General features: G+C 44.1%; 1 protein-coding gene across 5 annotated transcripts in view; it reads left to right on the top strand.

Annotated features, from left to right (window-relative positions):
• The window catches only part of CACNA1B (calcium voltage-gated channel subunit alpha1 B), a 194,213-nt gene that overhangs the window by 96,981 nt on the left and 70,405 nt on the right, over window positions 1–26,827 (top strand). For all 5 annotated transcript variants that reach the window (XM_087879713.1, XM_087879715.1, XM_087879717.1 and 2 more), the window contains exons 12-17: window positions 6,312–6,424; window positions 14,460–14,572; window positions 18,257–18,388; window positions 18,554–18,626; window positions 21,197–21,314; window positions 26,043–26,110. In XM_087879713.1, coding sequence (XP_087735839.1) covers window positions 6,312–6,424; window positions 14,460–14,572; window positions 18,257–18,388; window positions 18,554–18,626; window positions 21,197–21,314; window positions 26,043–26,110 — 617 coding nt within the window. The remainder of the gene's footprint in view (window positions 1–6,311; window positions 6,425–14,459; window positions 14,573–18,256; window positions 18,389–18,553; window positions 18,627–21,196; window positions 21,315–26,042; window positions 26,111–26,827) is intronic.

Here is a 26,827-nt window from a genome sequence, read left to right as displayed (position 1 = left end):
CGCATTGTAAGTCGCCCTGAGTCTCCGGAGAAGGGCGGCATATAAATCAAATTAAAAAAAAAAAAACCCGGGCAGAGAACCCCTTGCTAAAATTTTTGAAGCCCACCCCTGGATTAAACTATCCATATCAGATTGCAGCCCATCTGGCCACTTCCAAAATGCTCAGCTCATTTCTTCTCCAGGCGCTCTGGTGGTTGCAACTGGGGCCCCCAATCCACCCTGGACGGGATACTTACAAGCACTGAGTAAATACCCTTAGGTATTGCAGCACACCAGTGAGCAAAGTGGAAAAAAGAATTTCTATGTTACTGGAGACATTTGAAGCTTTAACAAGCAAAAAAAAAAAAATTAAGCATGACCTCTTTTTTGGGGATGATTTAGAGCAAAATCAGAGGCTGCTGGGTTTTTCTTTTTTCCTGAGGTTTTGCAAGCTCTTTGTTCTTTTTTCCAACAAAGGAATATAATAAGGCGATGGGAGTACAGAGAGCTGGATATTTTGTTCTGGTTTAAAATTTTTCCTCCATGTAAGTTGAGGCTAAGTGGCTAAAACAGAACATTTGTCTTTCATCCCCCTCTTCTTCTTCTTCTTCTTTATTTATTTTTTTAAAAAAAGTAAAATAAGATAGCAGCAAGCGAGGGAACGAGAATTCACTTTGCCAGAAATGATTTCGGTAGAGGGTTTCTTTCTTTCTTTCTTTTTTTCTTTTTAATTTTCCTCCCAAAAGAAGAGAACTTTTATGAACAGACATTCATCTCCCAGCTGGTGTCAGAAAGAATGTTCTTGTTAATTACCAATTGAGTGAAAAATTATAAAGGCTACATGGAGCGAAGAAAAAAAACGAAAGAAAAGGCAGAGCCCGTTTTAATCACACGCGCGCACACACAAAAAAATGGGGGATAAAAGCAGAGAAACGTTTCAACAGCGTGGAAGGCTTTAGGATGAGAAAGGAGTATTGTGAATAGCTGACAGGTGCATCGGCTGAGGAGGACGCTTGAACGAGATGTATCTCTGGAGCAAGAAAACTTTAAAAAAACACAACACACACACACACACACACACACCAAGCAAACACTTGTAAAGAAAAACAAAACTTGAAGCATCTTCTAAAGCAGGTCGAGCAAATAGCCGGGAAGGGGATTACAAGGAATGTAATGGAAGGATGGAAATTAATCCAGGAGAGAAGCAATTTAGAACGAAGGAGGAATTTCCTGACGGTGGTGAGAACAATTAACCAGTGGAACGACTTGCCTCCAGAAGTTGTGAACACTCCAACACTGGAAGTTTTTAAGAAGAGGTTGGATAACCATTTGTCTGGTGTAGGATTTCCTGCCTAAGCAGGGGGTTGGACTAGAAGACCTCCAAGGTCCCTTCCAACTCTGTTACTCTGTTATTCATTGACTACTCAAGATTTCCGGTTTGAAGTCTTCTGCATTGGGGGGGTCAGACTAGATGACCTACAAGGTCCCTTCCGACTCTGTTATTCTGAATGGACAAATCCCTTATTTGGTATTTATTTGAGAGATATTTAGTCAGGAACGAGAATCCTGTAGTCCTGTAAACAATGCTGTATTTAAAAAAAAACAAATCTATCCACATATGTGTTGTTTCACAGATACAGATTAAGAGAGTTGGAAGGGACCTTGTAGGTCATCTAGTCCAACCCCCCATTCAAGCAGACCCTACGCCATTTCTGACAGATGGCAGTCCAGTCTCTTCTTGAAAGCTTCCAGGGATAGAAGAGCCTTGGATAGTAAGAGCCTTGGTACTACAGTGGTTTAAAGCACCCTGTTATTAAGAACAGCTGCCTGCAATTTACTGCTGGTTCGAATCTCTCCAAGGCTCAAGGTTGACTCAGCCTTCCATCCTTTCTAAGGTAGGTTAAATGAGGACCCAGTTTGTGGGGGCAATAAGCTGACTTTGTATAAATATACAAAAGGATGAAGGCTATTGCTTAACGCATTGTAAGCCGCCCTGAGTCTCCGGAGAAGGGCGGCATATAAATCAAATTAAAAAAAAAAAAAAAAAGGGATGAAGCTCCCACAACCTCTGTTCCATGGGTTGATTGCTCTCACATCCTCAAAGCAGGCGGGAGGGGGGGGGGCTGATACAATTCAGGGAAAATTAGTTAATTAAGCCAGACTATTTTTAAAAAGAAAACAATTCTCTTTCTTTAAAGCACAGCATCCCTCAAAATTCTGAAAGCCCAGAAAGATAATACAATATGGAAGAAGCTAAATAAAACCCTGGATATTAGATATTAGAAGGGGCGTGCATAAGTACACCAGCGTGCCTACCGTCCCTGTCCTAATATTCCTTTTTACATACTCTTTTCATGTATTCAAATTATGTTTATACTTTTACCTGTTATCTTATATAGGCTTGACAAATAAACTTATGATGATGATTATGAACTTCCAGGCTATATAAAATAGCAACCCATCTTCTGTTTCAGTAACAGTATATTTATATTTATCTGTATATTTGTTTTATCTTAACTATTGAAATGGACAAATCCATCCATGAAGATGTTAAGTTCAGTGGTGGGTTGCTACAAACTGGTTTGCCCCAGTTTGGGCAAACTGGTAGCAGCGGTGGTGGGAGGCTCCGCCCACCTGCCCGGACGTCATCAAATACGATCTGCGTAAGCGCAGAAACTTCTGTGCATGCACAGAAGTGGCGCGCACGCGAGCAAACCATTAGCAAATGTAAGTGAAACCCACCCCTGGTTAAGTTTGACAAACATACAGTTAATTCTTGTGTTACGATCACAATTGAGCCCAACATTTCCAAGCAAGACAGTTGTTTTGTCCCATTTGACAACTTTTTTCACCACAAAGGAACTGGACATGGCTAAGTCTAGTGAAGAGAAGGACCAGGGGAGACAGGATAGCAGTCTTCCAATATTTGAGGGGCTGCCACAGAGAGGAGGAAGGGGGTCAAACTGTTTTCCAAAGCACCGGAAGGCCAGACAAGGAACAATGGATGGAAACTGAACAAGGAGAGATTCAACCTGAAAATAAGGAGAAATTTTCTGACAGTGAGAACAATCCACCCATGGAACAGAAGTTGCCTTCGGAGGTTGTGGGAGCTTCATCCCTGGAAGCTTTCAAGAAGAGACTGGACTGCCATCTGTCAGAAATGGTGTAGGGTCTCCTGCTTGGGAGGGGGGTTGGACTAGATGACCTACAAGGTCCCTTCCAACTCTGTAAATTAATCCTGTAAGGATTCAAATTGCAGCTCACTTCGAGTGTTTTCTTGGGCACGGATTCTGAGGAATGCAAGTTAATGAGTTCCTTGATGAGACGGTGTTTGCCTGCAAAGCTCTGTGGATATCAGTATGCAGAACAAGGGAAGTCTTCAAAGCCAGCACTCGTCCTTATGTCTGCTGAATATTTTAGGTGCGGATTCTGGAAAGAGGGGGATGGGGAGCCGAGGAGGAAAATATGAACCGTCCTTTTGCATGCGCGATGGTAGAATAGAATAGAATAGAATAGAATAGAATAGAATAGAATAGAATAGAATAGAATAGAATAGAATAGATAATGGAATGGAATATAGAATAGAATAGAATAGAATAGAATAGAATAGAATAGAATAGAATAGATAATGGAATGGAATATAGAATAGAATAGAATAGAATAGAATAGAATAGAATAGAATAGAATAGATAATGGAATGGAATATAGAATAGAATGGAATGGAATGGAATGGAATGGAATGGAATAGAATAGAATAGATAATGGAATGGAATATAGAATAGAATAGAATAGAATTGAGTAGAATAGATAATGGAATGGAATATAGAATAGAATAGAATAGAATAGAATAGAATAGAATAGAATAGAATAGAATAGAATAGAATAGAATAGATAATGGAATGGAATATAGAATAGAATAGAATAGAATAGAATAGAATAGAATAGAATAGATAATGGAATGGAATATAGAATAGAATAGAATAGAATAGAATAGAATTGAATTGAATTGAATTGAATAGAATAGATAATGGAATGGAATATAGAATAGAATAGAATAGAATAGAATAGAATAGAATAGAATAGAATAGAATAGAATAGATAATGGAATGGAATATAGAATAGAATAGATAATGGAATGGAGAATAGAATAGAATAGAATAGAATAGAATAGAATAGAATAGAATAGAATAGAATAGAATAGAATAAACAGAGTTGGAAGGGACCTTGGAGGTCTTCTAGTCCAACCCCCTGCTTAGGCAGGAAACCCTACACCACTTCAGAACAAATGGTTATCCAACATCTTCTTAAAAACTTCCAGTGTTGGTTTCCAGCAAAGGCTGGAAGCAGCCAAGAACCGGATAGTGTTAATAGCAAAGCCCTGTCCCTAATGGCTTCAGACTTCGAGAGGTTCAACAGAAAATTGCATTAATCTATTAGTGATGAGACAACGAGAGAGCGAGAAACTGCTAATGATCTTGTTCAGAGGTATTGGGTGGAAAACAGCTACGGGGGGGGGGGGGGGGGGCTTTTCACAGCAATTCCGTTTTTTAAAAAAATCGGATTGAATTATTTGTAGCCAGCTCTTCTCTTCCCCTTCTTTCTTTTTCATCCATTTCTCTAAGAAGAAAGAACAACTTGCCTGCAGAAGTTGTGAATGCTCCAACACTGGGAATTTTTAAGAAGATGTTGGATAACCGTTTGTCTGAAGTGGTGTAGGGTTTCCTGCCTAAGCAGGGGGTTGGACTAGAAGACCTCCAAGGTCCCTTCCAATTCTGTTATTCTATTCTATTCTATTCTATTCTATTCTATTCTATTCTATTCTATTCTATTCTATTCTATTCTATTCTATTCTATTTGTTTATTGGCCTGTTGCCAGTGCAGAGTTATATTCAGCAGATATATTCTCAATGTGCCCAGAGAGAGAAATATCTGCCTCTACCTAGGATCGAACTCACAGCCCCCTGATTGTGAGGCGAGAGCTCCAACTCTAGGCCACCGCACTACTCCTTTATGATTAATGATCGTAACTATGATTTACGATCCCTGACCTGTCACTTTGTTATTTGTATGTACACTGAGAGCTTATGCACCGGAGACAAATTCCTTATGTGTCCAATCGCAGTTAGCCCATAAAGAATTATCTTCTCTTCTCTAAAGAATTCTATTAAATCCAGGGATGGTCAAATGTTATGGAATTGCATTTGTTTTCTGATTAAACGGACAAGGTTAGGTTGGAAGAAATTGTGACGGTGATTCATCAGCTGGAAGGGTGGTAGAAAACGGGAGACCTTGGATAGGAAGATGGATGGATGGATAATTGTGAACTCGTCTCTTCTGCTGTTGGAGAGGTCTCAATAGTACTGGGATTTTAACTCAGATGGTCAGTTGTGTGGATCATGGTGAAAAAGCATTTTTCTTTTTTTTTAAAAAAAAGGGAAGAGTGAAAAAAGGAGCAATAGAAATATGAGATATTTAAGTTCTAGCAAAGCAAGAAAAATCCCGGATGGCATAATATTCTGAGAGAGGGCTCTATTTGAAGCTAGAACAATATTTCAACGTTGCTTTAGCAACACGGAGTCCTAGACCAAAGTCTAAAATAGTGCTGGAATTCTCTGTGGGCAATCGTTTACGCTCTTAGTGGGTGACTTTTCTTTTGTTTAAGAAAGTTGGCATTTTGAAAATCGGGGGGAGGATTTCAGAGAAGACCAACACAGATAATTAGGAGTCTGATGGCTAAAACATATGAGGAATGGTTGCAGGAATTGGGTATGTCTGGTTTAATGAAAAGAAGGACTAGGGGAGACATGACAGCAGTCTTCCAATATCTCAGGGGCTGCAACAAAGAAGAGGGAGTCAAGCTATTCTCCAAAGCACCTGAGGGCAGGACAAGAAGCAATGGGTGGAAAGTAATCAAGAAGAGAAGCAACCTCGGAGGAATTTCCTGACAATTAGAACAATTAATCAGTGGAACAACTTGCCACCAGAAGTTCTGGTGCTCCATCACTGGGAGGATTTTAAGAAGAGATTGGATAACCATTTGTCTGAAGTGGGGTAGGGTTTCCTGATTGAGCAGTGGTTTGGATTAGAAGACCTCCAAGGTCCCTTCCAACTCTGTTACTCTGTTATGCATTGAAACCTTCCAGTTTGAAGTCTTCTGCATTGGTGAAGAAGCAATTGAATTAAGAAGTTAAATGTAGAATAAGAAAGAGAATTGTTTGGGGAGGTTGGGTTTTCTCTCCAGAACAAATGTTTACATTTGCATTCCCAATTAATTATTCCCTCCCCGCCAGTTGGATCTGACCTGTTGCTCATTTTCTGCTACTTCCTTCTAGATTTTGCTGAATTTGTCTTCCTGGGTTTGTTCCTCACCGAGATGACTTTGAAGATGTACGGTCTGGGGCCAAGGAACTACTTCCATTCCTCGTTCAATTGCTTTGACTTTGGGGTAAGGAGAGAAGGACGCAAGGGCTCCCTTGCGCGATCACGATTTTATGCATGGTGTCCCCATAGATGAACTGGTAGGAAGGATTGGGTCTGGATGTATGGTCTAGATCTAGATGGTCTACATCTAGATGGTCTGGTCTAGATGGTCTAGATCTAGATCTAGACGGTATAGATCTAAATGGTATAAATCTAAATCTAGGTGGCATAAATGTATAGCTAAATAGTCTAGATCTAGATGGTCTAGATATAAATGGTCTGAGTCTAGATGATCTAGGTGGTATAAATCTAGATGGTATAAATCTAGATGGTATAAATCTAGATCTAAATGGCACAGATCTGGATCTAGGTGGCATAAATTTAGACCTAAATGGTCTAGATCTAGATGGTCTAAATCAAAATGGTCTGGGTCTAGATGATCCAGATCCAGCTGGTATAGGTCTAGCCGGTATAAATGGCACAGATCTAGATAGCATAAATTTAGATCTAGATCTAGATGGCATAAATTTAGATCTAGATGGCATAAATTTAGATCTAGATCTAGATGGCATAAATTTAGATCTAGATGGCATAAATTTAGATCTAGATGGCATAAATTTAGATCTAGATCTAGACCATCTAGATCTAGTTATCCTTGACCGAAAGTCTTCCAGCTAACTCTCTTTCCATGCTCCAACGTCCTGTCAACGATCTTCTTAGCGGCGAGCAGAGAGCTCTATTTTTTTTCCAAGTCAAATCTTGAATCTGCGCAGAATGGTTGCTCCCAAAACCTGGCTGTTTGGTCCTGTGCCCGTAGGGGACTCAGCCGAAAGGTCTGCGCCAGAGAAGGTGGTACAATATTGTTGCCGTCTGTTTCTCTGAACCGTTCCTTCACAAAAACCCTCGGAGGGATTATTCTGACCCCGTGGCTTCCGTGTGTCAAATTTGCAAGAAGGGGAAAAAACAGCCTTTGGCAGGTGTCCATTTGCTGCCCGCGTAAGTGACACCAATTAAGCTCCTTCCCTGGCAGGTCTCGAAGGAGAAACCGCTGTCAGACCCTGAAGCTAGGTTGGATTTGTTGTTGGCATCCATGGACTCTGCGGTTGGCAGAAATCGAGCTGTCACTCTGACTGCCCCAATAAGGACCCAGTTGGCCACAATCAACGTCGCAACGGGCTTGTTCCCTCTATGAATCAGCCCTTGAAGTAGGCTTGGATAATTCAGTTGGTGCTAAAAATCACACGTGGTTGACTCACTATCTCACTACTCATGTCCTAAAGGTGCTTTTTCAAGAGGTGTATATTCCTTGAAGACGTTTCACTTCTCATCCAAGGAGCTCCTTCAGTTCTGACTGGGGGAGGAATACGACACCTCCACGCCTGTCTCCTGTTTACAACACAGTCCTTTCAGCAATGCCCAGTAGGTTCCACACACCCGCATTTGCACTATTCAGGTGACGGTGAGGGCACAGGTAAACCTCCAAGCGGCCTCGACGACTCTCAGAAAGAGCGCCAACGACCGGAGGACTGCGCGGAATATCAAGTCTTCCATCCTTCATCGTTCAGCCAGAACGGAAGAAGCTTCTTGGATGAGAAGCGAAACGTCTTCAAGGACAGTCCGAACTTGAAAAGCTTCTTGGCTGAGGAGCAAAATGTCTTCAAGGAGAAACAAAATCCAGTCGCCTCTCGAAAAAGCCCCTTTGGGACAACCATGACCTGGATGACAATTGGATCTTCATAGATCAGGAATGGCGAAGCTTTTTGGCACCAAGTGCCGAAAAGGGGGCACTTCACGTGCGCTCGTCGGGGCTGCAACCAGGAAGAGGAGCTGCCCAAGGGGCATGCACACGCCGGATAAGTATTTCTGGTTTCCGGCGCACACATGCGCACCAACCAGCAAGTCTTCCAGTTACTGCCGTCCATGCACATGCACCGATCAGCTGGCTAGCGCGCAGCTTTTCCAGTTTCCGGCACTGCCTCACGTACAAAGGGCAGCTGATCGTCACGTGCCAGAAACCTCGAAGAGGAACAGGCAACACCGCACGTGCCAGGTGACATGGCTCCGTGTGCCACTTTGGGCACGCATGCCATCACGGTCATAGGTAATGAAGAAAGCCACCTATAGATGGTGTGGTTGCATCTGTCAGCTCAGGGGTGTCAAACTCAATTTCATTGAGAGCTGCGTCAGGGCTGTGGCTGACGTCGGGGAGCCGGGGTGGGTGTGGCCAACTGGGTGGGTGTGGCCAACTGGGTGGGCGTGGCCAGTTTGACGCCACTCCCCAAACAGCTGGCATGTTTCCACTTTGCACTGGGTAGACCAGGCCGAAGCCACACCTTACATTTTCCAGGATGGACCCATGGCCCGGATCCAACCACATCGCAGCCCATATCCATCCCACAGGCCTTGTGTTTGACACCCCTGTGTCAGCTGAACACGCTGCCCCAAGATTGAGGCGCCATTTCCAATTTCTCTTGCTCCTCTCACGCTCCGACAATGCTTTAAAATGGGAATCTGTCTTCCGCTACTGTTTCCATGGAGATGTATCTGTTTTAAAATAGGAAAGGGGGCCACCCCGTATAGGAGCCCCTCGTATACATTAAACTTTATAGCTTCTTCACATCTGCAGAAGATCTGAGATGATCCTCCCACCAGTGCTTCCTCCAAAAGGCAAATGGACTTTTTTGGGTTGTTGTTTTTTTTTTCTTTCTCTCTGAAAACATTTCGCTTTCTCATCCAAAGAAGCTTCTTCGGGACTCCATGAAGGGAAGAAGCTACTTGGATGAGAAGCGAAACGTTTTCAAAGTGGGGGGGGAGGGGGAAACAACAATTAAGAAAGAGCCGAGGTGGCACAGTGGTTAGAGTGCAGTACTGCAGCTACTTCAGCTGACTGCTAGTTCAGCAGATCAGCGGATCAAATCTCACCGGCTCAAGGTTGACTCAGCCTTCCATCCTTCCAAGGTGGATAAAATGAGGACCCAGATTGTTAGGGGGGCAATTATGCTATTTAGTATACTGTCTTTGGTGTAAGCCGCCCAGAGTCCTCGGAGAGTGGGCGGCATAGAAATATGGCTAATAAAATAAATAAAATCTATCTATCTATCTATCTATCTATCTATCTATCTATCCATCCATCCATCCATCCATCATCTATCTATCTATCTATCTATCTATCTATCTATCTATCTATCCATCCATCATCTATCTATCTATCTATCTATCTATCTATCTATCTATCTATCCACCCATCATCTATCTATAAGAGCCGAAGTGACATAGTGGTTAGGGTGCAGTACTGCAGCTACTTCAGCTGACTGCTAGTTCAGCAGATCAGCGGATCAAATCTCACCGGCTCAAGATTGACTCAGCCTTCCCTCCTTCCGAGGTGGATAAAATGAGGACCCAGATTGTTAGGGGGGCAATTATGCTATTTAGTATACTGTCTTTGGTGTAAGCCGCCCAGAGTCCTCGGAGAGTGGGCGGCATAGAAATATGAATAATAAAATAAATAAAATCTATCTATCTATCTATCTATCTATCTATCTATCTATCTATCATCTATCTATCTATCCATCTATCTATCTATCTATCTATCTATCTATCCATCCATCATCTATCTATCTATCTATCCATCCATCCATCCATCCATCCATCCATCCATCTATCTATCTATCTATCTATCTATCTATCTATCTATCTATCTATCCACCCATCATCTATCTATAAGAGCCGAGGTGGCACAGTGGTTAGAGTGCAGTACTGCAGCTACTTCAGCTGACTGCTAGTTCAGCAGATCAGCGGATCAAATCTCACCGGCTCAAGGTTGACTCAGCCTTCCATCCTTCCGAGGTGGGTAAAATGAGGACCCAGATTGTTAGGGGGCAATTATGCTATTTAGTATGCTGTCTTTGGTGTAAGCCGCCCAGAGTCCTCGGAGAGTGGGCGGCATAGAAAATATGACTAATAAAATAAAATAAATAAATAAAGTCCGGTTGCCTTTTGGAAAAAAAAAAAAAGAATCATTTGAGATCTTCTGCAAATGTTGAAATGTGAAAAGCCCTTTTGGGACAGCCATGACCTGGATGATTGAGAATCTCCAATAGACAGTTTGGTTGACCTTCCTTCATTAAAAAAGGTGGAAGTCCAACACTGGAAATTTTTTGAGAAGATGTTGGATCACCATTTGTCTGAAGTGATGTAGGGTTTCCTGCCTAAGCAGGGGGTTGGACTAGAAGACCTCCCAGGTCCCTTCCAACTCTGTTACTCTATTCCTTGAAATCTGCAATCCTTTGAATGACCCTCAACTTCTGGTGACTTCCTAGACACATTTATGGAGCCTTCTAAGCAATGATTTCCCTTTGCATTCTTTTGGGATTTTTTTTTTTGTGTGTATGTGTGGTTTCCATAGCACTGGAATTGCTTTAAAACTGCCCATCCGAGGACCAGCCAGTTCTGACTCAGCTTAGCTTTGCAAACAGAAAGAAGGTCAGTTTGCACTGACACCGTCTTTCTCTACGGGCTGCCAATTTTGCTGGGGTATTTAGGAAGAAGAAGCAGCAGATAGGTGCAGCGAAGGAACAGCTAGGTCCAGGAAGAACCTGTGCATGCTACCTGTTATTTCCACCTTTGTGGAAAAGCCCTTCGCTGTTTAAAATGCTCCATTTTATGAGAGGAGGGAGTCCATCTGTAGGGGACAAGTGGGCGTTGAGTTTTCTGGTTTTTAGAAAGCTGCTTTTTTGGCCGCAGCTGTTTGCTCAGTTGCACACCGGCTGGTAATCAGCTCTCCAGCTCAAGCGTTCCCAGGGGTGGGAGAGAAAGAGAGAGAGAGAGAGAGAGAGAAGAAAGAGGAGAGAGAAAGGAGAGAGAGAGAAAGAGGAAAGACAGAGAGAGCGATGGGGGGAGGAGAGAGAGAGAGAAGAGAGAAGAGACAGAGACAGAAGAGCGAGAGAGAGAGAGAGAGGAGAAAGACAGAGAGGGGGGAAGAGAGGAGAGAGATGAGAGAGACAGAAGAGAGAGGAGAGAGAGACAGAAGAGAGAGAGAAAGGAGAGAGAGGAGAGAGAGAGAGAGGAGAAAGACAGAGGAGAAAGACAGAGGGGGGGAAAGAGAGGAGAGAGACGGAAGAAAGAAAGAGAGAGAAGAGAGAGAGAAGAAAGAGAAAGGAGAGAGAGAGAAGAAAGAGGAGAGAGAGGAGAGAGAGAGAAAGAGGAAAGATAGAGAGAGGAAAGGGGGAGAGAGAGAGAGACAAAAGAGACAAGAGACAGAGACAGAAGAGCGAGAGAGAGAGAGAGAAGAGAGAGAGAAAGGAGAGAGAGGAGAGAGGAGAGAGGAGAGAGAGAGAGAGGAGAAAGACAGAGGGAGGAAAGAGAGAAGAGAGAAGGAAGAAAGAAAGGAGAGAGAGAGAAGAAAGAGGAGAGAGGAGAAAGAGAGAAAGAGGAAAGAGAGAGAGGAGAGGAGGAGAGAGAGAGAGAGACAGAAGAGACAAGAGACAGAGACAGAAGAGCGAGAGAGAGAGAGAGAGAGAAGAGAGAGAGAAAGGAGAGAGAGGAGAGAGAGAGAGGAGAAAGACAGAGGGGGGAAAGAGAGGAGAGAGACGGAAGAAAGAAAGGAGAGAGAGAAGAGAGAGAGAAGAAAGAGAAAGGGGAGAGAGAGAAGAAAGAGGAGAGAGAGAGAAAGAGGAAAGATAGAGAGAGGAGAGGGGGAGAGAGAGAGACAGAAGAGACAAGAGACAGAGACAGAAGAGCGAGAGAGAGAGAGAAGACAGAGAGATGGGGAAGAGAGGGGAGAGAGAGGAGAGCTAATAAGATGAGTTAGTTCCCAGTCACAGACTACATCGTATTTCCCTACCGTCCTTTTACTACCTCTGTGGGTCTACATCCATGGCCGTAAAGGAGACCTAGGAGAAACTGGATCCCTTAATTGCCTACCTCTCTTCTGCAAGACTTAGCAAGTTCAAGACCGGAGCATGACTGATACCAGGGTCTTGGCCTCTGCTTCGAATGAAAAAGTGGTTCTTGTCTGAGATGCTTCTGCAAGATTGATGACACAGACTAGGATGGGGTTGCAAGCATTCCAGCAAGCGACTCTCTTTCCCATCACTAGATCGATATATCTCTCCCATACATTAAGGTGAAGACGCCCTCATTTCCCCCTTTTTACCGTATTTCTGCAAACTTAGTAAGCCCCTTCTCTATTTTACAGGAGGTTGCAAATGACGGCTTGCAAAGCAGTTTCAGGAATTCTTCTCATTCCGGGTACTGACCGATAGAAAGGGGGGTGCTATTTTTAGGACTGTCATAAGTATCTCCCCTCCTTCCTACATTTTATTCAACTATTGGGTGGGAGGTTTTTTGCGTTTCAGGCCTGGATCTCATAGCTGCCCTGTGATCCTGGTTTTTTTCTTTGAAAAAAAAAAAGAGAGAGAGATTCAAGTTAAGATAATTTCTGTGTTCACTCCTACGGTTGCAATTCAACTATAATATGTTGCACAGCCCTTGTACTTTTGCAAAACAACAAAACCGGGGATTCTTATTCTTCTTCTTCTTCTTCTTCTTCTTCTTCTTCTTCTTCTTCTTCTTCTTCTTCTTCTTCTTCTTCTTCTTCTTCTTCTTCTTCTTCTTCTTCTTCTTCTTCTTCTTCCTCCTCCTCCTCCTCCTCCTCCTCCTCCTGTAAACCCAACTCCCTTTTAGCACTGATGATCCTATCTAGTTTGGATCATGAAACATCTGCAAGAAAACCACTGTTCAGAGAGCACCAAGGACCCCAGAGTCCTCCTCCTTCTCCTCCTCTGTATTATTAGTATGATTAGTATTATTATATCTTGTCCTATTTATTTTCTGACCATCTGGGCTGAACTGGGAAAGAAAAAAGAAATCCTCCCCCCCCCCCGTCCCTCGAGAACAGAATAGCAAAGATATGCCATTGGCTTAAAAAAAAAAAAAGTGAAGCCGAGTGGAATGTGATTTGAAGAGCGAGTTGCCAGCAAAGGAAAGCGAGACAACTCATTTAAACAACACCTGATCCTCTTAGCAGAATGGAAACACTTAGCATACACGATTTTTAAATACATATTAAGTTTTTATGGACACTTAGCCTGTTTTTTGTACTCTGTGCCTAGAAATACAATGTAGGACGATGAAGTAGCATTGAATAAACTGGTGTATTATGTACTTGTGCCAGCGGTTTCAAATTTCCACTGGGAAGCCGAACAAAAAATATATTTTGCCTCTGTATAATGTGTAAAACAAGCTGTCCATCGAGTAAAAATTGAGATTCTCAGGCTTCCAAGTCATGGGTGTCCCCAAGGAGCTGACTGAAGACGTTTCGCTTCTCTTCTGAGAAGCTTCTTCTGTTCTGACTGAAGGAAGGAGGATGGAAGGATTGATATTCTTTGCAGTCCTCTGGTCGTTAGCGCTCTTTCTGAGAGTCGCTGAGGCTGCTTGGAGATTTATTCACCTGAATAATGCAACATGGAAGTGGAACTTTTCTCAGAACTGCTGAAAAGACTGCGTTGTAAGCAGGAGACAGGTGTTACCGTATCCCTTCCCCTCTGTTGAGAGAGGGCTGTTCACAGGGGTGGGCTTCAAAAATTTTAGCAAGGGGTTCTCTGCCTGGTTGCTGGGTGATCGTGGCCATGGTGGTCGTGGCCTAATCGGCCTCCTGCAGCATGGCAGGGGGAGGGCATTTTTGCCCTCCCCGGGCTCCGGAGACTTTCCTTGAGCCTCCGGGAAGGCAAAAACGGCCTCCCCAGGCTCCTGAGGCCCTCTGGAGGCCAGAAACAGGCCCATTTCCGGCCTTCTCGAACTTCCGGTAGGCCCGTTCTTCGTCCTCCCCGAGCCTCCATGCGCACCCTGCAATTACCTGTATCCAAAACGGGCTGCGTGGGGACTCCTGGGAGGGGAGGGGCAGGGCGGGTGGGGCCAGCCAGGAGTGGGATTTGGGGATTCTCCAAACTGCACAGAATCTTAGCTAGAGGTTCTTCCGAACCCCTGCGGACTCCTGGCTGTTCATTCTTAATTACCTTTTTTTTTTTGTTATGAACCCACCTCCGTTTGTTTTTCCGCAGGTGATTGTGGGAAGCATCTTTGAAGTCATCTGGGCGGTGGTGAAACCTGGGACTTCTTTTGGCATCAGCGTGCTCAGAGCCCTCCGACTGTTGAGAATCTTCAAAGTCACCAAGTAGGTTTCGGGAGAATTTATGCACGACAGTTTGCCTTGATTTGCCGATCCCTTTACCTGTCTATCCCATTTTTCAGCGAATTAATCACTGTGGCACCGATGGACCGGTAGCCCGCTTCGAAAGAATAAAAAGAAAATAGATCTTTATAGAAATGACTTGTCCATATTATTATGGAAAAACGAAACGCTGCAATTTGATGCAAATGCCTTATTTTGCTGCAACAGAGAGAGTTGGAAGTTAATGTTTCTTTTTCTTTTTTTTCCCCTACCTTCCTTCTCCCCTTTCCCTTCCCCTCTCCTTGCTCTTTTATTTACTGTATTTTTCGGAGTATAAGACACACTTTTTTCCCCCTAAAAGGGGGTGAAAATTTGGATTCGTCTTATACACCGAATGTAGCCCCATCCACCCACCGGCCCCCACCCTTTGGCCTCTTCCTCCCAGCAATTTGCCTCCTTGCAGCAAGCAGCAAACAGACCATTTCAGTTTCAGCTTCAGCACAAGCAGCTGATTGTCAGTTGGATCAGCCTCCCGACCATCAGCTGTTTCAGGCTGCAGGGATTGTCATTGCCTATTGGTGCCTCCATGCGTCCCATTTTGCTGTTTGCTGCAAGGACGCAAATTGCTGGGAGGCAGAGGCAGATTTTTTTTCTTGTGCTAATCAGGCTGTGCTGAAACTGAAACAGGCTGTTTGCTGCAAGGAGGCAAATTGCTGGGAGGCAGATTTTTTTTCCTTGTTTTCCTCCCCCAAAAAAGGTAGACGCGTCTTATAGTCTGGAGCGTCTTATACTCCGAAAAATACGGTACTTTTGTATTTTGCATTTTGTAATCCTTTATCACCTAATCCAAAAAAAAAAAATGTTTGAAAAAGAAAAAGAATAACATAAAAACGAGAGGTTGGCTAGGGAGCCATGTGCGCTTTCCATCTAATGGTGCTGCTTTCACCCTGCTAACCGAAAGGACCATTTTGTGGCTTTGAGCAGAGATTGATAATGGCGAAGAGTGTGTGTTTTCTCTTTTCCATGAATTATTTGGTAGACTTTTCAGTCCACCTTTCCACCAGGAGCTCAGTCCAAGCATGCAAAGTTCTAATTTTTCCCTCCACAATAAACAAACAGGAAGGAGACACATTGCTCTCATCATTCAAGATCTCATCATTTCTAATCGGTGACTTGAATTAAACACCGACGTCCTTGTCCATCTCCTTTAACCATGATTCTATCCTGGTTTCTCTGGAACTTCCCTTCCTCCCTGTTGCTCTAACCAGTTGCGTTACATTTGCCTGCTTTCCAGAATGTAAACAAGACTAAGGGATGTTTCTTCCCTGTAGACATCAGTCACACAAACACAATCCATGACTTTGGCTCTGTCATCTTTCCTCTTCATTATGCAATTATTTTTGAAGTAAGAAGAACAGCTCCGTCTTTCTGCAGCCAGCTTTCCCCTCAAGGCACACAATTTGTACTCATCTGGTGTGTGTTTTCTAAAACAGATTCATCTACAATCATTCCAAAAGAGAAACGTTTTTTTTTTCCCTGTGTAAGACTGCCTCCCCACCCTCCACCCCAAATGTACGCAGTGTTTTCTCTCTTTAAGTCACCACTGGTAGCGAAGATAAAATGCAACAAATGTTAAGACAGGGAAGAAGGAGGAAGGGGATGAAATCAAACAGGAAGGCCTTCAGGGATGACTTGACGGTGAAGGATCAGTTGCCAAAGGAGTTGAGGGTGGAGGACGGGATGAAGCCGGAGCATCTTGGTTGCTAGGTAACCCCGTTTGGTTCTTGGAAGACATGTGGTACCCAACAGGCAGGAGGTGGCAAGAATGGAGAGATCTAGGACCTCTCTATTTTGGGATCAGCAGAAAATTAAAGCCAGTCTGAATTTTGCTGAACTCTATTGTGCCTTGGTTTCCCACTGTCCCATCACTCCCTTTTCCTGATTTTCCTCCAAATTATAAAAAGCTTAAGAGCTTTTGTACACCTCGAAGCATCCTGGGAGACTATTGGAAGAAAGGGAAAATATAATTTGAAGTACTAATAGAAATCAACACCATGGAGCCATGACCAAACTACATCACCTGTTCTGACCTAGGCTTCTTTAGAAAGTAAACAGCACAAACTTAGTCCCGGCAAACCTCTTTAATTCATACGGCTGTAAATTACTTTCATTTACAGTCCGCAAGGCTTGATAAACAGTCTTTCAGAGGAAGGTTATCAACACCCCGCCTATCTCACGTGGAACGCTGCCAGAGAGCTAATTTCCAGACGCAGGGCAAGGCCAAACTTGGCACAGAGTCACAAACAGAAGTTTCAAATCTTGAATCGGCCAGATGAACTAACTGCTTCCTGCAAAAGCTCACGTCCCGTTCGCTTCTCTTTTATGTCTTATGGGAGGGGCCAATCATCTCCAAGCCTTACTCCCAAGTCGACCCTGTTTCCTTAATTGTTTCTGTCTCCTAGCAGCTCTGTGCATGAGCACACTGGGAACAGGCTGACGCTGTTCTTCTGCCTTGCTGATGTCAGACTCAGGAGGCAGCAAAGAACTACCAGATGGCCTTGGCCCCCTCTTTGCCTCCAGCTCAGAGCCCTCGTCCGAGCCTTCCCCAGACTCCAGGACTGGCCCACGTTCCTCCCCAACCTCCTCACTGTCCGAATCTGCTAGCTGCTGGCGAGCCACAACACTACCTAAAGTTTAACTTTTATATAGTTGGTTAGTTGTAAATGGGGAATGGCCCTTAGAGGAACAGAAAGAGGTTTAGTAACAATTGCACAAAATGGAGTTCAACAGTTGGACCGCCATTTGTTTGGAGTGGTGTAGCTCTCCTCCTTGTGTAGGAGGTTGGATTAGAAGACCTCCGAGGTTCCTTCCAACTCTGTGACTATGGTATTCTGATCATCCCAAATTCTTCTCTCTTTTTTTAATCTGTTTTTCAACAAGGAAGCAGATAACAATCCCACTGTATAAATTGAATGCCTCTCAGTTTGTTGATTGAGGGGTGCCTGACTTATAAAGGTTTACTACCAGACTCAGATAATTTATGGAAAAAACCCTAAGAAGACACTTATCCATCCCAGGCGTTCTTCAGCTATATGGACTGTGATTCCCAGAATTCCCAAGCCGTTGCCGAGAATTCTGGGAAGAGACTTCCTACCTTTTTCTCAGATGGAGGAGAGTGACTCTCTATGCCCGTGTTGGCGAACCTATAGAACGCATGCTGGAAGCGGCACGCAGAACCATCCCGCGTGGAATACGCAGCCTCGCTGGCTCCTCTTCCACGTTCCTGTGCACACACTCAGAGAGTTCAGAGAGTGCGCCGGTTAGCCGGCCTTCGTGCCCGCGAAACCCGGAAGAACAGCGTTCCGTCGTGCATGTGCGCAATGGTACCCCAACTTCCGGGTTTCCATCGTGCGCATCCACGACAGCCAGCTGTTCGTTGGGGAGCGCCTCCGGAAACCGGAAACCGGAAGTTCAGGTTCCAGCATGCACATGCACGATGGAACGCTGCTCTTTTGGGTTTTGGCGCACCCACGTGCGCGAAAGCCGGCAAGGCCACGCGGTCCAAGCAGGATGGTTTCGCGTGCCGTTTCCGGCACGCAGGTCGGCACCCGGTGATGTAAAAAAGGTTAGCCATCCCTGCCCTATGCTATCATAAGCATTGTAATTGGGTTTGTTTTGACCTCCTAGGTACTGGAACTCTCTGAGGAACCTGGTGGTCTCCTTGCTGAATTCGATGAAATCCATCATTAGCCTGCTGTTCCTCCTCTTCCTCTTCATTGTCGTGTTTGCCTTGCTGGGGATGCAGCTTTTTGGCGGGCAGTAAGTTGGATTCAAACGTCTCTCTCTCTGTCGGATAAACCGATAGCGGGGAAACGATATTTCACCAACGATGGAATGGTTCCACTTTCTTTGTGTTTTCTGGCAGATGGGGTGGGCCCTCAAAGTTCTTCTACGTTCCTATATTAATACCCAGCCTCTTCCTAGGTTTCACTTCAATGATGAAACGCCAACTACCAACTTTGATACCTTTCCCACTGCCATTCTCACTGTGTTTCAGGTAAGCCTGCTTCTTCCTCTTCCTCTTCCTCTATCAATTTCATATTAGAATGAATGAGCTGGAAGGGACCTTGGAGGTCTTCTAGTCCAGCCCCCTGCTCAAGCAGGAGAACCTGTACTATTTCAGATAAATGACTGTGTAGAATCTTCTTAAAAACATCCAGTGATGGAGCGCCCACGATTTCTGGAGGCAAGCGGTTCCACTGGTTAATTGTCCTCGCTGTTAGGAAGTTTCTCCTTAATTCCAGGCTGCTTCTCTCTTTGATTAGTTTCCAAACATTGTTGTTTGTCTTTCTTTCTTTCTTTCTTTCTTTCTTTCTTTCTTTCTTTCTTTCTTTCTTTCTTTCTTTCTTTCTTTTTTCTTTTTTCTTTCTTTCTTTCTCTTCTTTTCTTCTTCTCCTCCTCCTCCTCCTTCCTCTTCTTCCTCTTCCTCTTCTTCCTCTTTGTCTTCCTCTTCTTCTCAACCTCTGGCTCCTCCTCCTTTCTTGTTCTTCATCTTCTCCTTTCTTTTTCTTTCTCTTTCTTTTCTCCTCCTCCTTCTCTTCTTCCTCCTCCTCCTCCTAATACAATCTTCTTCTTTTCCTTTTCTATTATCATCATCTTCTTCTTCCTCCTCCTCCTCCTCCTCTTTTTCTTCCTCTTTTTCTCCTCTCCATCCTCCTTTTTCTTCTTCTTCTCCTCCTCCTCCTCCTCCTTCTCCTTTCCTTCTCTATTATCATCATCTTCATCTTTCTCCTCGTCCTCCTCCTCCTCCTCCTCTTTTTCTTCCTTTTCTTCTCCTCCTTCCATCCTTCCTCCTTCTCTCTCCCTCCTCCTTCCTCCTTCTCTCTCCATCCTCCTCCTCCTTTTTCTCCTCCTCCTCTTCCATTTTTTTTTTTTTTTTAAATTTTGATTTATATGCCGCCCTTCTCCGAAGACTCAGGGCGGCTTACAATGTGCTCAGCAATAGCCTTCATCCTTTTGTATATTTATACAAAGTCAGCTTATTGCCCCCACAAACTGGGTCCTCATTTGAGGTACCCAATGACAATCACATGGTTAGGCAATCCTAACTGACCGCAAGAAAGTAGGTCACGCATGATCCAGAACTTATGTCTCTCATAAGTAACTGATACCCTTAGGAAGCTCATAGATTTCCTCTGGCATAGTATCCTAGCCTTTAGCTTTCTCATTTTCAGTGCCACGAAAAACATTCCCCTCCCTGATCCTCTCGGCTGTGGCACATTCTTAGCGGCAGCAATAACCTGTTTTCCATTTTTGCTTGAAGGGAAAAAAAAAATGCTTGAATGAGCATTTTTGCTCATTAAATTAATGAGAATAATAGTTTGAGGAAGGCCTGGGGGGGTCATGTTGAGAAATATCACCTACCATTCTTGTTTCTGCATAGGATGCTAATTGGGGCCATGAATCTTAACCAGGAGCAAGAGAAGAACTCACAGCCTTGAGAAGAAAGTAGAAATTTGGAGGGGCAAATGTTGCTTTTGCTACCCTGTTTCCCCGAAATTAAGACCCAACCGGAAAATAAGTCCTAGCATGATTTTTCAGACTGCTCGCAATATAAGCTCTACCCTCAAAATAAGCCCCAGTTAAGATTGTCAGCCAAGATGGATGCATTTAGTACTGTATTTCCCCCCAAATAAGATCTAACTAGAAAATAAACCCTAATGAGTCTTTTGGAGCAAAAATTAATATAAGACCTGGTCTTATTTTCGGGGAAACATGGTAAGTGTTTACTAGGAAGAGGGCCCATGTCAGGGGCCACTTAGCTATTTAGCAGTGACTGGGGTAAAAAAAGTGATATATGGGGTCTTTGATGTTCTCTGAGCTTCGTAGTTTTCTTGCAACCATTTCATTATCTAACAAGGTAACGTCATTGATATACTGATGACGTTACCTAGTTGGGTCCTGAAACATCTGCAAGAAAGCCAGAGAGCACCAAGGACCCCACGGGGGTCCTGAGCTACAAATATTCTCTTCTATCAAAAATGATATACTTATATCATAGAAGTTGTGGGAGCTTCATCCCTGGAAGCTTTCAAGAAGAGACTGGACTGCCATCTCTCAGAAAGGGTCTGGGGTCTCCTGCTTGGGGAAGGCTTGGACTAGATGACTTACAAGATCCCTTCCAACTCTGTTAATGTTAATTAATTAATATATGTGACATGGCAAACAGGTCTCGTTTGTAATCAATGGGACTTGAAACAATGGAGGGAAACTAATCAGGGAGGGAAACAACCTAGAATTAAGGAGAAACTTCCTAACACTGAGAACAATTGACCAGTGGAACAGAAGTTGCCTCCAGAAGGATGCTCCATCACTGGAGGATTTTAAGAAGAGACTGGGCCGTCCTTTGTCTGGAATGGTATAGAGTATCCGGCTTGAGCAGGGGGTTGGACTAGAAGACCTCCAAGGTCCCTACCAACGCCATTATTCTGACTATTCAAGAAGTGGTCATCCCACCACATTCTTCCCGAAGCAACATCTCCACGGTGGCTCTGTTCTTGGAGCAAAGAGACTTGTTCTTTTCTCTCACAAACCCTTTGTTTCTTCCCTGGCTCAATGATTTTTCAGATTCTGACTGGGGAAGACTGGAACGCCGTGATGTATCAGGGCATCGAATCTCAAGGGGGTGTCCATTCTGGAATGTTCTCCTCGGTCTACTTCATCGTCCTCACACTCTTCGGGAACTGTATCCTTGGTCCTGCTGAAATTCTTGACTTGCTAATGGTTGTTTCATGTTGCTGTTTTGCCAGAATGGGCACATTCCAGATTAGCAACAGCTTCTCTTAATGGGCAAGCGAATGAAAAGTTACCGGAAAGCCATTAGCGAAAATTATTGATTGATTTGGAAATGAGATTCTTTCTTTGTTTCTTTTTGTTTCCTTTTTTTAAATTAGTGGCCAAAGTTGTGGAAACCTTTTGGGAAAAGTATTCTCTAAAACTAGCTAACTAGCTAACACCACTTTTTTTGGAAGTAGTACCATAAAAGTATATATCAATGGAAAGATATATATTATTTTTGGGAGTATCCCCCCCCAAAAGAGGGTGAAAATTTGGGTGCGTCTTATACACCGAATGTAGCCCCGCCCACCCGCCCCCTGGAAAATGGGGCACGCAGAGGTGGCCCTAGGCTATGACAATCCCTGCAGCCTGAAACAGCTGATCTTCGGGAGGCCAATCCAACCGACAATCAGCTGCTTGTGCTAATCAGGCTGTGTTGAAGTTGAAGCTGAAATGGGCTGTTTGCTGCAAGGAGGCAAATTGCTGGGAGGCAGAGGCAGATTTTTTTTTTTTCTTGTGCTAATCAGGATGTGCTGAAAATGAAAATGATACTGAAACAGGCTGTTTACTGTTTGCTGCAAGGAGGCAAATTGCTGGGAGGCAGAGGCAGATTTTTTTTTCTTGTTTTCCTCCCCCAAAAAGGTAGGTATGTCTTATAGTCCGGAGCGTCTTATACTCCGAAAAATACGGTAATTCTTTGGCATTGTACAGTAGTAGCCAAAATTGTGGAAGCCTTTTGGGAAAAGTGTATTTTCTAAAACTAACTAATAACACCACTTATTTTTTTGGAGTAGTACCATAAAATTATATGTCAATGGAAAGATAGTTTAACCCAGCTCTGTATTCCCTATCTTCGTGAATGAATACGATCTCAACTTTATGGAATATTCAGAAAACATTACAGCAGTCCTCGACTTATGACAGTTCATTTAATGACCGTTCAAAGTTACTATGGCACTGGAAAAAGAGATTTAGGATTGGTTTTCCATACTTATAACCGTTGCAACGTCTCCAAAATCCAGACGCTTGGCAAATTGACTCGTATTTGTGACAGTTGCTGCGTCCCGGAGGTCACACGATCTCCTTTTGCGACCGTCCGACGAGCCAAGTCAAGGGGGAAGCTGGATTCACTTAACGACCATGTGACTCGTTTAACCACTGCAGCGATCCACTTAACGACGGTGGCACACAAGGTTGTAAAATGGGGCAAACCTCCCTTTAACGAATGCCTCGCTTATCGACAGACGTTTTGGACTCCGTCGTGGTCGTAATTCGAGGACTACCTGTGCTGTCTTTCCAATGGGGAGGAAGAGAATGTGAAGGGTTTAACTCAGGGGTCAGCAACCTGCGGCTCTGGAGCCGCATGTGGCTCTTTCACCCCTCTGCTGCGGCTCCCTGTCACTCAAAATATGCGTCACAATCGCCAATGTGTGACACATGCCAGCACATGATTTATTGAGCTTTTCAACTCCCGGTAGACCAACCATGGATAAATCCAAGAAAAGAAAAGTTTCAGAAGAAAACAGAATGTTTAATTCAACTACATTTATTTTATTTTATTTATTTATTTATTCGAATTTCTATACCGCCCTTCTCCTTTCGGACTCAGGGCGGTGAACAGCCAAAATAAAAACATTTATACATAAAGTACGATTAAAAATAGATTTAAAATAATTAAATTTGGCCCATAGTTTAAAATTTATCAGTTTAAAATCCATATCAAAATTTAAAACCAACCATATGCTAGTTTTGTGGCCGCTCGAGAAATAGTCAGGGACGGGGAGGGTTTTGTGGCTCCCGGTGTTTTCTTTTCTGTGGGAAACGGGTCCAAATGGCTCTTTGAGTGTTTAAGGTTGCAGAGCCCTGGTTTAACTCCATCTTTGAGATGTTTAAAATGATCCTTTTGGGGTGAATTTAAGAATTGAGCCTCTGTGCATGAGTCTGTCTCAAATATGCAGCCGAGCAACCTTAAAACCATGGAAGTTGGGAGAAATATTTCTTGCCCCCCTCCCTTCTTCCCTCCTTCTCCTGACTCAGTCCTGACAAAAATATATTCTTTTTTCGATTAAGAGGTGGACAAGACCTGGATTAGTTCCCAGATTTGGGGTTAATGTGGATGTGACTCACTGGATGCTCCTGTTGTATTATGTTCCCCCCTTCCCCCACTGATCATTAGTCTACTTATCTTAGTCTGAGCTGCCCATTTTTGTGGATTTTAATTGTTTCATTTTTTTTAATGGGTTATGTAAACCGCTCAGCCTCCTCTGGAGTGGATAACGACATTAAATTAATAACATTAAAGAAAGTCCTTTGTCATAATCCAGCACATGCGCTTCTGATGCGCTTATGTTCCTGGGTGTTACTCCGCACGGTCATGGAGATACTTATAGCTTTGAATCCTTTGGATTAGACATTGCTTCATTAGTAATTCATTAAGAGACAGAGAGCCAGTTTGGTCTAGCGGTAAAGGCATCAGGGTAGAAAGCAGGAGACAGTGAGTTCTAGTCCCACCTTAAGCATGAAAGCCATCTGGGTGACTTTGGGCCAATCACCAGGAGACAGGGAGTTCTAGTCCCACCTTAAGCATGAAAGCCATCTGGGTGACTTTGGACCAATCACCAGGAGACAGTGAGTTCTAGTCCCACCTTAAGCATGAAAGCCATCTGGGTGACTTAGGGCCAATCACCAGGAGACTGTGAGTTCTAGTTCTGCCTTAGCCATGAAAATTGGCTGGGTGACTTTGGGCCAATCACCAGGAGACTGTGAGTTCTAGTTCTGCCTTAGCCATGAAAATCGGCTGGGTGACTTTGAGCCAATCACCAGGAGACTGTGAGTTCTAGTTCTGCCTTAGCCATGAAAGCCGGCTGGGTGACTTTGAGCCAATCACCAGGAGACTGTGAATTCTAGTTCTGCCTTAGCCATGAAAATTGGCTGGGTGACTTTGAGCCAATCACCAGGAGACTGTGAGTTCTAGTCCCACTGTAAGCATGAAAGCCAGCTGGGTGACTTTGAGCCAATCACCAGGAGACTGTGAGTTCTAGTCCCACTGTAAGCATGAAAGCCAGCTGGGTGACTTTGAGCCAATCACCAGGAGACTGTGAGTTCTAGTTCTGCCTTAGCCATGAAAATCGGCTGGGTGACTTTGAGCCAATCACCAGGAGACTGTGAGTTCTAGTCCCACTGTAAGCATGAAAGCCGGCTGGGTGACTTTGAGCCAATCACCAGGAGACTGTGAGTTCTAGTTCTGCCTTAGCCATGAAAATCGGCTGGGTGACTTCGGGCCAATCACCAGGAGACTGTGAGTTCTAGTCCCACTGTAAGCATGAAAGCCGGCTGGGTGACTTTGAGCCAATCACCAGGAGACTGTGAGTTCTAGTTCTGCCTTAGCCATGAAAATCGGCTGGGTGACTTCGGGCCAATCACCAGGAGACTGTGAGTTCTAGTTCTGCCTTAGCCATGAAAGCCGGCTGGGTGACTTTGAGCCAATCACCAGGCGACTGTGAGTTCTAGTTACTAAAGTAAATGAGACTTGCAACACACTTAATAAAATAAACTCACCTGAGACTTCACCTTCTAAAAATACCCCAATTCTGTATCGGAAGCTGGTTGTAGTCTGAAGTGTTGGGGGTTTTCCTTCCTTCTTTTATTCGAAATTTAATCTACGCCTATTTTGCAACCATCTTCGTGCTGTTATCACTTTGTGCTGAATTTTGCTTTAAATTTCATTTGCTGTTGCCAATTAACAAGACGTTTCCCCTTCACTTATCCCCAAAACCTTTTCTGGGTGTTTCCCATCATTATCTGTTCAAACCCCCCCACCCAAAAATGTTAAAGGAGTCTCAGGAGAATAAAATTTTGAGTTGGCTGCTTGGCAAAGCTTCCGTGTGGCTGTGTTTAGCACCTAAGGTCAGTGGGCAAGCTTAACATAACGAAGCATTATCGAGAAAAAGAATGTCAGTAAGATATACACCGAGCGTGTAGCCACAGGCAAAAATATTCAGAAGAGCGATAGTGACAAGTTCTTAACTAGACATTTCATGCTCGACTGAGATAGCCCAGGCCAAACGTTTAGAGAAGAATTAAAGGGACGCGGTGACTCAGTGGCTAAGACGCTGAGCTTGTCGATCGAAAGGTCGGCAGTTCAGCGGTTCGAATCCCTAATGCTGCGTAACGGGGCGAGCTCCCGTGACTTGTCCCAGCTTCTGCCAACCTAGCAGTTCGAAAGCAGGTAAAAAATGCAAGTAGAAAAATAGGGACCACCTTTGATTGGAAGGTAACAGCGTTCCGTGTGCTTTTGGCGTTGAGTCATGCCGGCCACATGACCACGGAGACGTCTTCGGACAGTGTTGGCTCTTCGGCTTTGAAACGGAGATGAGCACCGCCCCCTAGAGTCGGGAACGACTAGGACATATGTGCAAGGGGAACCTTTACCTTTACCTAAAGGTGCACGACACCATCTGTTCCAAAGTATCTTCTCCCCTCCTCTCTTTTTATTTATTTTTTTTCTAATATAGCCGAATGCAGGTATCTTATATTTTGCTACCTTCTGATGGTTTGGGAAGCAATGGCACCTCTTATCTTTGATTTAGCACAAAGAGGGTTGCGTTCTTCATGAGATCCTTAGCAGCTGAATCAGATACCCTCCTGAATGTCTTCTTGGCCATTGCTGTAGACAACCTGGCCAACGCCCAAGAGTTGACCAAGGTGAGTGAGTGAGTGAGTGAAAGAGAGAGAGAGAGAGAGAGCTGTGTAATCCTTTGTGAAGGAAGTTGTGGGGGCTTCACCACTTGAGACTTTCAAGAAGAGATTGGACTGCCATTTGTCAGAAATGGTGTAGGGTCTCCTGCTTGGGTGGAGGGTTGGACTAGATGACCTGCAAGGTCCCTTCCAACTCTGTAAGTAGGCGATTCCTTTGATTAAATGGCCTTGAACAGCTGACAAGATTAGCTTTACAAGTATGAGGTCCTTGGTGTTCTCTGAACTTAGTTGTTTTCTTGAAAACGTTTCATGACCCAACTAGGTAACAGCATCAGTGCTAAGTAACATCATCGGTTAGGGAATGAATCATCTGCAAAAAAATTACCAAGCTCAGAGGACCCCACAGTCTTCCTCCTCCTCCTCCTCCTCCTCCTCCTTCTCCTCCTCCTCTTCCTCCTCCTCCTCCTCCTCCTCCTCCTCCTCCTCCTCCTCCTCCTCCTCACCACAAACCACATTCCTTTTAGCACTGATGACGTTACCTAGTTGGGTCAGGAAACATCTGCAAAGCAAACAACCAAGCTCAGAGAACGCCAAGGACCCCCAAAGCTCAACCCCGAGCTACAAATATTCTTTCAATGCTTTACAAATGTCCCCAGCTCCCGTTAGAATTTGGAGGGATTTATCTCTGGAAAGTAGATAATATCTGGTGGTTATTGACTTTAA

This window comes from Pantherophis guttatus, chromosome 16, assembly GCF_059756535.1.
Source record: "Pantherophis guttatus breed Tessera chromosome 16, ASM5975653v1, whole genome shotgun sequence".
Lineage (NCBI taxonomy): Eukaryota > Metazoa > Chordata > Lepidosauria > Squamata > Colubridae > Pantherophis > Pantherophis guttatus.
Note: the sequence above shows the minus strand (reverse complement) of the source record. Positions and strands in the feature narration are given on the sequence as shown.